The following is a 13,641-nucleotide window of genomic DNA, read 5'->3' on the forward strand; positions in this document are numbered from 1 at the left end:
TTATTTGCGCTTTTCATGGGATAAAAATTTTTAAAGAAATTAGCCGGAGAAATTTCTTTGAACTTCAAATATTTTAATTTGTAAAATTATTTTAGGAAATATAACAAAAAAAAAATACTAAAACTATATAAAAGGCTTTCTTTGATTAATCGAAAAATCATACAAATGCAAAATAGATTTTTTAAGTATATTTTTTTCTGCTTAGTTCCCTATACTATTAAAATGTTTGAATAAAATCTCTTATACTTGCAGAAAAATGTACGCTCTTTGATAATAAAGATAAATTTATTGTTTATCATACTACCGACGTTTTGAAAGTTGATGAATTTCATATAAAAATTCTAAGCATCTTTTTTACACTTTATAGATAATATAGTCCTTTTAAAAAAATTTCCAAAATTAAAATTTTATTTTATTAGTGCATTTAATAGTAAAAATAACAGGAATACAGAATTATCTCATAGTCTTTTCAGTTATTTTTTCCCAAGCATACGGGACGAAACAGTCATCCATTAAAACATTACGCTTAAAATTTCATGAAAATCTAAAATATTTGCGGATAGACCACATAATCAAATTTCATTTGTCTAAATCGTTTCGTTTTTGAGTGTGTTTATAAACAGACAGACATAAATCCAAAATTAGTCTTTCGGAATAAAAAAAAAATTGGAATAAAAAAAATCCTAATTTTTTTCGCGATTTTTATATTTTTTTTCTTTTTGTTCTTCATATACGAGAAAATAAGATAGAGGTGGAAAAACTTCACTCGTGATTAAATTGATTATCCTGTGGGTACACACTCTGTTGTACCAAATGGACATTTCTCTTAAGCTAGCCGGCGCAAAAGTGGTCCTGTAGGTTTAATTTGAACAGTAAAATAGCGATATAAAAACTACATTAAAGAATGTTTTAAAAGTAATTTACTTAATTTTTAAAATTTTAAAACAAAAATAAATTTTGAGCAATTACATTCCTTTTTTTTTTTTTTTTTTTTTTTTACGGAATTTTTACATATTTTCAGTTTAATTGTTGACATAATAATTCAGAAATTACTTTTCACATTTTACACTTCTTATTTCAAAATAATAAATATTTAATATTTTAATCATATTTCATAGTCTAAAAATTTTGTTAAATATGTTTCTTTTAAACATGTTTAAAAAGTTGTTATTTTGAAAATGGTACTAAAATCACCCTGATATCTTCTCGCTAGTCTAAGTTATCCACATTTACAAGACAATTTAAACAATCACGCAACCAAAATGCATAGCGATTAAAATCAAACGAATAAAAATTTACGTATCTCACATTTACCAAATTTCAAGAAGAAACAAATGCAATTGTTACAATTGTGCGCGCGTGCGCGTATGTGTTGTAATGTCCAATAAACATCACTATTCTTTGAGTCTTGATACTTGTTTTACTGCTCAAATTCATCCCGCACGACCGTTTTGCCTTTTGATGAGAGAATTTAAACTCCCTCCTCAATTTGAAAAATAAATTCTCATGGTCTAAATACAGAATACGAGGGTATTAGGCCAATCGCCGACTTGGCCCAATACTCTCTTTGTAATTTTGCTTTAAATACTTATAATTTAATATATATCTTGTACAAGAAACCTTCCTGTATTGTATTTTATATTTTATGCATTATATCTGATATATAAAAAATAATTTTTGTTTGTTCGTATTTTATACGCTGCCGTACCGTTCATCCGATTGCGATAAAACTTTGCCAACTTATTGCTGGCACTTGCGCAAAGGTTATAGGCATAATAGAATTATTATATCTAATATATAAAAACAGATTTTTATATATTAGATATACACTCATGTCCAAAATTAAGGTCACAAAATTGTTTTTCAAAGTAATTCTAAATGGTTACCAGTAAAATTTTAAAAAAAATTATATTTTATATATTGTGAAGGACCGCTAACACGATATTAACCTTTGTTGTGGGAAAAATGTTGTTTTGGCATTAGTGTTTTGGGGAACTATTGAAATTAGACCGTTTAGGCATCTGGGATTTTTGCTTGCAATTTTGTGAATATTGTATTAAAACAAAAAATGTAAGTTGTTTCCAGTGAGAATGAGTTCTCATAATCGTTTAGACGATGCCTTGAGATGGAGAACCATTGGTAGGCTTGAAGCTGGGCAGTCTCAAGCGAAGGTGGCTCGATGGTTACAAGTGGCACTGAAAGTGGTATCCAGGTTGTGTAATCAATCCCAAACAAGTGGTACTGTAACCAGGAAGGTAGGCCAAGGCCGTCACAAAGCAACGACGCCTGCACAGGATCGCTATTTGGCACTAAGCGCACGACGGTATAGGCTGACAACGGCTCCTCATCTTGCTCGTGACCTTGCTGCTGCGTCTGGAATAAGAATTTCCAGACAAAAAGTATACAGGCGTCTAGCAGAGAGGGCTCTTTACCAGTTGAGTGCATTCCTTTGACTGTATCCAACAGAAAAGCCCGGCTGTTGTGGTGCCTAACATATCAGTCTTGGGCATAGCAAGAATGGGGGCGTGTTCTTTTCAATGATGAGCCGAGATTTACCACATAGAGTGACACTCGTCGAAACTTCATCTGGAGAGAGCGAGGAGTTCATTATCATCTCTCCTACGTAAAATAAATCGACAGATTTGGTGGCAGAGGAATCCTTAACTGGGGTGGCATAATGTTGGGCAGTCGTACACTACTGCACGTCTTCGATGCGGGTACTGTCAATGCACATCGCTATAGGGATGAGATCCTTGAAGCCTATGTGAGGTTGTTCCGGAGTGTTTTTGTTTATGGATGAAAGCGCGCTTCCACACAGAGCCTAGATCGTTGATGATTTTCTTGAGGAAGAGGATATTCAACGTATGGACTGGCCCTAGAGGACTCCGGATCACAATCCTATTGAACATGTTTGGGATGGTCTCAGAAGAGTCATTGCACAGCGTAACCCCCCTCCTAATACCCTCCAAGAGTTAAAAGCCGTGCTTTTGGAAGAACGGGCTTTGTTGCTCCAAGCATTTATTGACACCCTCATAAACAGTATGAAAGCTCGTTGTGAAGCCAGTATAGCAGTGCACGGTGGTCACATTCCATATTAGACAGGAATTTTCCCGAGATAAATGCTTTATCTCTGATTCATAATATAACACTTTTTGATATATCCTGTTTCTTAATTCCCAATTAAAATCTTTTCCATGTTGTTATGTGTCTATGTTCTTTCTTCCATTGTAGTGTACCTCTGTGCCAAATTTCGTGGCAACACAGTAAATAGATTTTCATTTTTCGCAGATTTTATATTTGTGACCTTAATTTTGGACATGAGTGTAGTATTTTATGCGCTGCCGTACTGTTCATCCGGTGGCGATAAAATGTTGCCACCTTATTGCTTTGAACCTAGAAAATGCATGTTTTTCACAGGGCCAGTTGCATGTTGGATGCTCACGAGTCGGACAGCCACGAAATTTGTTTTTGATGAAGATGGAAAAACAAAAAATATATATTGTCTACCCTAAAGTATACTTCACTAATAAAGTAAAAAAAACAGAATAAATATTATTTATACTTCTCCGTTATATATCATTCAATTTCCTTGAATGTATTCATTGTTAACAAGAAAATAAATATAATTCTTTCTAGCATTCTTAATTAAACGAGAAAGGCTATTTCCAATTTCAAACGATGCTTCTAAAATTATTTCTTCTGCGGCAGTAACGGGCCGGGTACCAGCTAGTCTACTTTTAAAAGAAGGGAAATAATTGAAAGAAAGTTCGTAAGTCCTCACAGAAAATTGCTTGAGAGATATAAACAATCGACACTTTTATCTATTTACGATATGAAAAATGCTTTTGACACTTTCGTATCAAGGAGGATGAGCAGTTTCGTTTATCAATTAATCATGCTCTTCATCTAAAACACGTTTCGTCTGCTTTTCCCTGTTGCTAAATTAGTTAACCTTTAAACAAGTTACTGAATGACTAATGCGCACCAGTAACATAATTGAATCGAAATTTCTAGAAAGAAAGAGTCAAGTTTAATATATCAACACCAAATGCTTTATCAGCAAAATGCGTGATAAATAAATTATTATCACAACCTTCATCAAATGATGTAAGACATCAGCATGTGGATGGATCACTTTGAAAGATACTCAACTTATTATTCACGAGGAATTTCGCTTTCTCAAATTTCTTTCAAAGAAAAAAAATTATGAGAAACACTTATATTTCAGTGGTTATAACAGTAAATAAAGATTTAAAGCTTAATTATAAACAGAAGCGGATTTGGGTATCTTATGGAAGGAAATCTTATCTCATGTATTAAATATATATGGAACAAGTATTTTTATTATCAAAAAATTAATCTCGATAGTTTAATGAGTCGTTCCAGAGTATTAAAAAATATTTTTGAAGAATGTCTGTGGGACTATGAATGTATAAATAAAAAATATAACAATCTAGAGGAAATTGAATCAGAAGCATTGATACTAAAATTGCATATTTCCGCCAAATTTTCGACAAACTCCTCCCTTAAGAAGTTTGTAAACATAACATAACTCAAAAGTGCAGCTACAAAGACGAAATTTAGCATATGATTTTCTTATTAAAATTATAAAAAAAAATATTTTAGAGAAAATTCTTTACTAAGTAGACTCTCTGTCTCTCTTTCCATGAGTGCATATATGAATACAATAACTTAAAAGCGTAACAAACAAGAAAAGTCCATTCAAATATTTATATAAAAACTGAAAATTATAACTAATGTTGAATGAGATTTTTAAATTATCTATTTTTTGACTTTCGTCATAAAGGCTTAAGACAGGATCGGAGGTAAGATCTTTCTTTAAGTTATTAAAAGCTTCCATTTGTTCAGGTCCCCAACAGAATTTTGTGCCCCCCCCCCTTCAGTAACAACTGTAGAGGTTCAGCTTTATGGCAAAAGTCCTTTATAAATCGGCGATAGTAAGAACAAAGTCCCAGAAAGCTTCGGATGTCATGGATAATTCAAATTCATAACATGGATAATTCATTCATTCCTGATGTTATAAGATAATTCAAACATTCAACAAACAAAACAAACGTAATTTAATATGTGATCGACTCCAAATGCTGTATATCAATATGAAATTTTAGACTTAAAATGATAGAAAAACACATGGAACTGAAAAAGAAAAGAAAGCATGACTTAATTCCATTGATTAAGGAACATAACGTTTAATATAAAACTATCTCTTAGTCTCAGATAAAATATACTGGAAATAAAAAGAGAAATACCATTCCGTAATGTTGTATGAGACTCAATAGATTGATTGTAATTCAACTGGAAGTGTTTGTTTATTGGCCTTTCTTTATCTAAATTATATTTTTCGATACTCTAAAAAGTGATACAACTGCCAAAAACTGTCGAAGTCGCGATAATTCTTCTTATACCTATATGTATAAGGCTAAATTCTTCATCAGAAAAAAAATATTCGAATGTCTCTCAACTGAAGAAAAAAAAAAAAGCATTAATCCCAAAACAAATACTTCTGGAAAGAATTTCCCCCTACAAAGAATAATAGATGGCGCTTGTTGTTCCAATAAAGTAATTGATAAAGTTCATTGCACTTCAGACGAGTTGTAGCAATTGGAATGTCGAGAATCGGTGAAAATTGGTCTCACGTTTCGAAAAGTAACGCATTATAGATTAATTTAGGGAATGCAAGGGAAATTCACAATGAAATTTGTGATGAAAGAGTAATACGGATACATGTCCTAAAATAAAGTAGTTCTGTTGAATCGGGCAGCGAGAATGTAGAAAACCAATAAGGTTCACAAAATAAAAGTCGAAGTTCATAGAACACGAAAAACACGAATTAACACAAAGCTTCCAATAAAATTTGCATGTATTGTCCCGATTCTGCTCTTAATAATTATTTCTATTTCCAACAAGTGAAAGGGGGGACATAACGTCATTCAATATATTGTTATGATTTGACTCTTAATAATTATTTATACTTCCAACAAATTGAGGAGTATTTACGAAAAAATGACGAAGGAGATATAATGTCTTTTCATATATTCTCCTGATATGGTTCTCATTAATTATTTCTACTTCCAACAAATGAAGGAGAACTTACGAATAAAAGAAGGAGGAGACATAATGTCTTTCCATATATTATCTTTGACTCTCATTAACTATTTCTACTTTCAACAAATGAAGGAGCATTTATGAACAAATGGAGGACGAAAGATAAAGATTCACCATATATTTCCCTGATTTGGCTCTTATTAATTATTTCTACTTCTAACAAAGCACTTCTCAAGGCACGGAACCCATCAGATGATAAGATTGACAACTGCTAAGAAATGGCTAAATGAGCAGAGACATTATTTCTAAGAAATCGGGATGAACAAATGGGTACTTCAGTCTGATAAATGCTCCAACCTATTTTGCGTTAACATACAAAAAAGAATGATATTCCTCTTGCATCTCATTTCAGAGATTGTACTATAAATTTCTTCGGCATTATGAAGTTCTTTTATTGTATCATATTATATACTGTTAAAAATGTTAAGGCTTGGATAAACTTTTTTTTTTTTTTTTTTTTTTTTTTGCTATAAAGAATTCCAAAGAACTTCTTTGATATAATCATTTTATAAACCAGCGGGAGTTGTCTTCCCGAACTTTCTAGAATGCACCGTAACAAGATCTTCTTTTTCTCTAAACAAAAATTTCGGACATTAGGGAAGGCCGTGGATGGTTTATGCAAAACGCTCAGTCCAGCATATGAGCGTTTTGTGCTTCAAACTATTATAAAGAAAACCGTGTAGGCATTTTAGATGCATCTTTTTTCGATAGATTAAACCAAAATTTGACATTCAACCATAATTTTAGCAATAAAATCACATAGCAATCCCATTCAAGTGATTGAATTTTTGAGTGATCACGTTTACATGCAAGCGAATTTATACAGCGGTCAGATTACCTATATATCTACAGAATGTACGGATATAGGCAGTCGTCCCTTGATAGAATAAATTAAAAATTTGATACGTATCTACTCTTTGGATACTAAAGATGTATATCAAACTTTATTTATCAATTTACTTTTTGTAGCTATTGTATTTACTTGTACTTGGACAAATGATATTACTATGTATGGATTTCGTTCAAGTTTTGATAAAACTCTGCAAATTTAAAGTAAAACTGAGTACCGAATTTCTTTCATTTAGCTCAGTGTATTTTTGAATTACTGCGTTCAAAGAGAGACAAACATAACTCTGGAAATATGTTTTAAGGGTATCAGGGGACTTCGAAATGTGGAAAACTGTCAAAATTTCGGGATCGAATTTATCGATTATTATAATATTTTTTCTGTTTGTTATTCGTATTCTAAAATAATTTTAAAAAATAAATTATTAAGAGATACTATAATTTTATCGCAACTTTTCTTTCATATTACAATTTAAGATCTAGGGTATTATTCAAGAGGAAAGATCCAACGATTTAATCGTGTCGAGCAGTTAATTTAGAATTCATGCCACAAAAATGTAATATTATTTATTTAAAACTCTGAGAACCTTGAGTTTAATCATTATAAAAAATAATACTTTTATGTTTTATCCTTTTTTTTGAAATATTAATAAAATTATTTTTTTAATACTTACCGCATTTCAAATTCGGGTAGGAATCGATACATGTATATGTGACCAAAGTTTCGCAGCTCTTCTGCAAATTCTGGTGCCAATTCATCATGAAGATGTGAAGGTATATATCGAAGACTGTTCTTGAGGGCCAGCTAGAAAAAATAAAAGATTCGTATTTATATTTTGTGAAATGATCATACTATTATTTTAATATATGAGACAGGAATGAAAATAAACTAGCATGAGTAGTTTCCTCAAAATTGTTTTGCATACTCTATAATAAAGGTATTGTTCTCCCACATAAGATTGTGGACCTTGGTTATATTGGTACCAGGAAATATTGATCTTTGGCGTGAATCTAGTATGCGATCTTTGCTGATTTTTTTCGGCAATTAATCTCTGAATGTGATAAGTCAGCCATGTAACTCTCCGACCCGCCAAGAAGGCACACAGATTTAAACCATAAAAATTGAATGACCGGACCGTCGCAACAGCAACATTGGCGGGAACTGTGGTTGAGTCCTAAGAGCCGTCACCGGCCACGGTACAACCCTCCCCGAAGGAAGTACGTCCCATCATCGATGGGAGGAGTCAAATCCCCCCACCTATTAGTGTATCATCCAGGGTGGCGAGATCCAACCACCATACCGGAAGCATCTCATCCCCATTTCGAGATGCCCCCCGGGGGGGTTCTCTGTATGTGATAAATACTCAAGTACCATAAAACCGAAAATGTATTTATTTTGGACGCCTTTTCTCTGACTGACTGCAACCAAAATTTGATATAGAACTGCAATTGTATTTAATGAGAATTTAGTTTTATTTTTTCAAATTTTTGCATTACTACGTTTACACGCACGTGGAAGCACAGACCGAAAGACAGACAGATTTGGTTGAAAATTCAATAAGAAGTTATATTTTAATTGCTAAAATTGTGAATCAAATTTTATTTTACCTAAATTGTTAGTTCCTATCTTCTAAGTTGTTCTTGAATTATCGCGTTATTTGATCACAATATGCAGTTATTATTAACATGCATGCAGAAGGTACAGAACAACAGACAGTTGACCCCTTGACAGATTTGGTTGTAAAATTCGACAATAATCTGCATTTTTGATGCTATGTATGAGATTTTCTCTATCTAGCTCTTAGCGTTTTATAATTATCAACTTCACTTGTATGAGTACAGTCGTTCTAAGTGAATTTCATTCAAAATTTAACAGAAATATACAAATTTAATCTTAAATCCATATACCAGATTTTACCTATAGAGCTCAAAGCATTTTTGAGGTATTATATTAATGCTCAAACAGAGCCACAGACAAACATAATTCCAAAAATGTATTTTCTAAAATCAGGTGGATCTGAAACCTGAAGATTTGTCAAAAATCTCAAGATCAAATTTTCTTCACGATTGCTATACGTTGTTAATGTTATTTAATAAAATACTTTTGAGGTAATAATATTTTAAACAAAGGAAAGTCCATGTTTCTGCAATCAAAACTGACCGGGCTATGAAGTTTTAAATTTCATCATTTTAGGTCAATAAATGCTCGCCAAAATAAAATGATGTCCGTTGTAGGCAAGTTTTCAAACAATAAAATGCATATCAAATTTCATTTATTTGGTTTACTCCGTTTCCGTGTTGTCTAACACGTAGAGAGATCTAAAGATGATAGATAATCAAGCTGTGAAAATTTAATCTCAGGGCGATCCACATTACTTTGTACACAAGGAAATAATGAATTACCGACGAAACATAATAAAATATCAAACTTCAAGCTGTTTACTAAAACAAAATTAAAAAAAACCAGTAAACTCGAAGACGATCGTAGATTATTTTTGTCCTGTAGAAAAACACTCCATCCGCAAGAAAGCTTGATGAGAGTTTTCGATTGCAGTGAGTTTATGTGCTTCTGGCTTTGAGAATATTGATTCAGTATAAAATCAACTATTAGCGGAATACGATGAGATAGGGTTTTTTTGTGTGTATGAATATATTTTCGAAGCCATCAACAGAAATCACAAGATGTGCTAAAGAACTGCATGGACAATTAATTTAAAAAGTGTAACAAAGTATGCTAAAGATCGTTCCAAATATTGAAAAAAAAATCTTGATCTTCCGTGTTAGATAAATAAATATAAGTTAATTATTGATATAGATAAAAAAAATATATCTGTCCAAGTAACAATAGATAAGCTAGTTTGCTTAGAGTAAGTACTTAAATCTATATTTATATAAAACTCAATGTGTGTGTGTGTGTGTGTGTGCGTGTGTTGGTGCTCTACAGGCTAGACCGTTCGACCTACAGCTACCAAATTTGGCACATGCATATTTGGAGGTCGGGAATGTGCACCTGGGGTCCCTTTTTTTGAATTTTTAATTAGAATTTTAATTATTAATTAAAAACTAACTTTCCCGCCAAAAAAATATTTTCATTTCCCCACCGCCAAATGAATAAGGCTTCAGTTTTTTTTCCCGCGCTAAAAAGGATAGGCTTAAGAAATTTTCGGCAGATTATCTAAAGGATTCTGTTTATTTTCTTAAGGTTTGATGCATTTAAAGTTAAACATTGCTAATGAATCGATCTTTCAGATTCATTCTGAAGTACCTTTGAATTAAAATAAAACAGAATAAAGGAAATTAAAAATTTCTAATCTGCATAGCGTTACCCCAACTGGCTTAGAAAATTCACACATTTGCGTTACCATAATTGGCGTTGAAAATTCACGCATGCACATTGTGTTCTGATTGTTGAAAACAAATACGGACTTGGTTTTGAAGGCTTAATATGTTTTCGACAGATTATTTCAAACAATTCTTGTATTTTTTTTTTAGTGTTTGATGCATTTAAAACTAAACATTGTTAATGAATCGATCTATTCATGATGAATCTGAGAAAATTTTGTTGAAAACTTCTTGAGATATTATATAAATTAAGAAAAATATTCTTTAGTGCCCATAAAGTTTAAACGCTCAGTAACTCTGTTTTCAAAAAAAAAAAAAAAAAAAAAAAAAAAAAAGAAAGAAAGAAAGAAAGGGAAAAAAAAAAAAAAAAAAAAAAAAATTGGGTTAAAAAAAATGTTTTCAGAAATTGTTTTTAAAGTAATTGGCATTGGAATTACGCTGTTTTATAAACATTCAAAGTATTATTTAATTACAAAGCGATGTGCACTCTTTGTCGGGGATATTCTATTAGTTTTTGTTTCTTCTGAAATATTTACAAAAATCCAAAAGATAATCAATTGCTTTCAAAAATAAGCACTTTCAGCAAAAAGGGTAGTGAACGGAAGGATAAAGATTTTACTTAAGAAATGTCTAAAAAAATGTACTTTCAGAAAGATGGGGAAAATTAAATTATTGAATGAAAATTTTAATGTAGAAGGAACATATTGTTTACTTCTAATTAAGTGTTTAAAAGTATACTGTGAAAATTTACAAACAACTAAAAAATTTCATACTTAAAATATAGATTTATATGAAGAACTTCATGCATATTTAAAAATTTGCATTCCTACGTCAAATTTTTTTCAGCCAATTAAGCTATTAGAAAGGTTTTTTTTTTAAAAAAAAAAAAATTGTTTTAAAGATATAAACTGGCCTTCATCGACATAAAAGATATATATGTAAAAGATATATTTCTCTAATATATAATAATCATTTGACTAATAAAATAAAGTATTTTTAACAATATATTCTTAGTATTATTAACTATCAGATGAAAACCATAGTGTTGTTTCTAATGGCACTTGTTATAGACAAGACCGCTGACTTTAGAAGTCAGTGATTTTAAACTAAGGGTTCATCTCTTGTTTTTTCAATAGCGCCATCTAGGGTCAAGAGTACGACTTAGCTACCCACACGTCACAACTCTTTTTACGGTGCGGACTTCATTCGTGCATTTCATTCACTCCTCCACAGATCGCAATTTAGACCTGAATCAGAGAACGATCACCCCTGACCCAGTACCCCCAGTGGTATTACTCTCGACATGGAGCACTTTGTGACCACGACAGATTTATGCGTGCACCAGCCACCACACACAAGGAGAGTCTTCGACCGGCGGGGTTCGAACTTCGGGGTTCCAAGGGACGCGAATCCAACGCCCTGCCAACCAGCCTCAGATGAAAACCATTCTTTAACTTAATAAACATTTGATATATAAAGTTAAATATCTACATATTAAGAGAAAGGTAAGACAAAAAGTTATAAAAGAATTCATTTCTAAATATATTTAAAGTTCTGTTTTGTTCTATTTCCATTTTGTATATTATTAAGATTCCTCCAAAGTCACTTCATGTCCCTGTGATGTAATTTAAACGAGCCCGCTGATTTCATTTTCGAATCCACTGTTTATCTGGCTGTTACAAAAGGATAATACTTTAGATGTGGGATAATATATCCATTTACTTTTGCTATGTATGATGTCAAGGGAATTAATTCTATTATATTATTATACGGAATATTCAATAGTTTATAGTAAATATTAATTTACGAAGGAAAGAAAACTTTTTTGATATTTAAATCATTATAGGAGTGAAAGGGACGTTTGCATTTAAACATATTGAATTTAATTGGAAAACTTTGCTAATTGCGACTGTGTACTAATATCTAAATATTTATTTTAAAATGAAAACGTTAAGGAAACATTTTTGTTAAAATGTATTCATAACTTACTTTCATTTTAGCTAATTTTCTATATTTCCTTTAAAATAGATGTTAATATAAATCCGTCATAAGAAAAATAAATCACAAAAATGTTCTTTTTCTTTCTTTCTTTTTTTTTGAACTTATTCAATTATCACAAAATATTTTGAATTTTATAATTCCTACCTGCTCTTCCTCTGGTGTCAAATGCGTATTCCTGACAGGCGCGTGTGGCACGCTGTTATCACGCTGCTTCTTGGGCGGAAGAGGATCTATCGGTAAACCGTCCTTTAACGTCTTCAGGAATGCCATTTTATAAAATTCACTACAATTCTGAGCGATTGATGTCACTTCTTTACAGCTGTTTACACTGCTGGGTATATTACTGCCGGTTCATAATCAACAAAGCATGTGACTGTTTCAGTATCAGATTGATTAAGTAATCTTTATCTTTGCTTAGCAAAGATTTTGAAAGAACGTTTATCGTAGTCTAGGAAACTTTAAACTCCAAAAAGCAAATATTTATAAAAGCCATAAAGAATGGCCTCCAGAATCGTTTAATGTTATAAATTATTGTGCGTTATTTCGAATTGATAAAACGATGAAATATGTAAGCATACTACAAATATTATATTGTTTTTATAATTGTTGTTATTTGTTTACAGATTATTTGTTGATAAAAAAAAATGTAATATTTGCCAATAAATATGTAGCATTATATTATGAGTTGGATTAAAATATCTTTCCATACTTTTTGATGGATTTCCATTTACTTTACATATACATATGTATAAAAATTTAGGGCGTTTTGAATACGGTTTGTTTTGTTTTTAACACTAGGTTTACAAAGGGGTCATTTTGATACCTCTGAGAAAAAATTTTGTTAATTTTCTTCAAGAAAATTATTGCCGCATTTTATAATAATATTTTAAATAATTTTTACTTACATTTATAAGATATATAATCACAAGTATTATCTTTTTTTTTTTAATTTCGGAGGAAAATATATAATATACCTACTTTTCCCGAAGAGCTCATTTTGACCATTCAAATAAATTTTGTTGAGGATACATACATTTATATTCAAATATGTAACAGTTTGATAGGGACGCACATAAATATAGGTATAAATATAGAAATAAGTATGTGTTAGTAAAATGTATATATCTAAGAAGTCAGTCAGTCAAATAGAAGCCATTATAAGTTGTTAGTAAGAAGAAGTGTGGATCAATGTTTTGGTAGAAGGTGATGGTAAAAGAATAGATGGTCTTGAAGACCTAGATTAGAAAATAAACACTTTTTTTTTAGTAAATAAACACAATGGAACTGCCTTTTCATCACACCACCTCAACAAATATATTGAAAATA

At 31.3% G+C, this 13,641-nt stretch overlaps 1 protein-coding gene across 1 annotated transcript in view; it reads right to left on the bottom strand.

Annotated features, from left to right (window-relative positions):
• LOC129965560 (urocanate hydratase-like) overlaps positions 1-12,697 on the bottom strand; it is a 48,260-nt gene extending 35,563 nt beyond the window's left edge. Inside the window, exons 1-2 of the mRNA XM_056079555.1 lie at positions 12,460-12,697; positions 7,647-7,777 (exon numbers count right to left, since the gene is read on the bottom strand). Coding sequence (XP_055935530.1) covers positions 7,647-7,777; positions 12,460-12,585 — 257 coding nt within the window. The 5' untranslated portion in view covers positions 12,586-12,697. The remainder of the gene's footprint in view (positions 1-7,646; positions 7,778-12,459) is intronic.
• Positions 12,698-13,641: the final 944 nt, after the last annotated feature.

This window comes from Argiope bruennichi, chromosome 4, assembly GCF_947563725.1.
Source record: "Argiope bruennichi chromosome 4, qqArgBrue1.1, whole genome shotgun sequence".
NCBI lineage: Eukaryota > Metazoa > Arthropoda > Arachnida > Araneae > Araneidae > Argiope > Argiope bruennichi.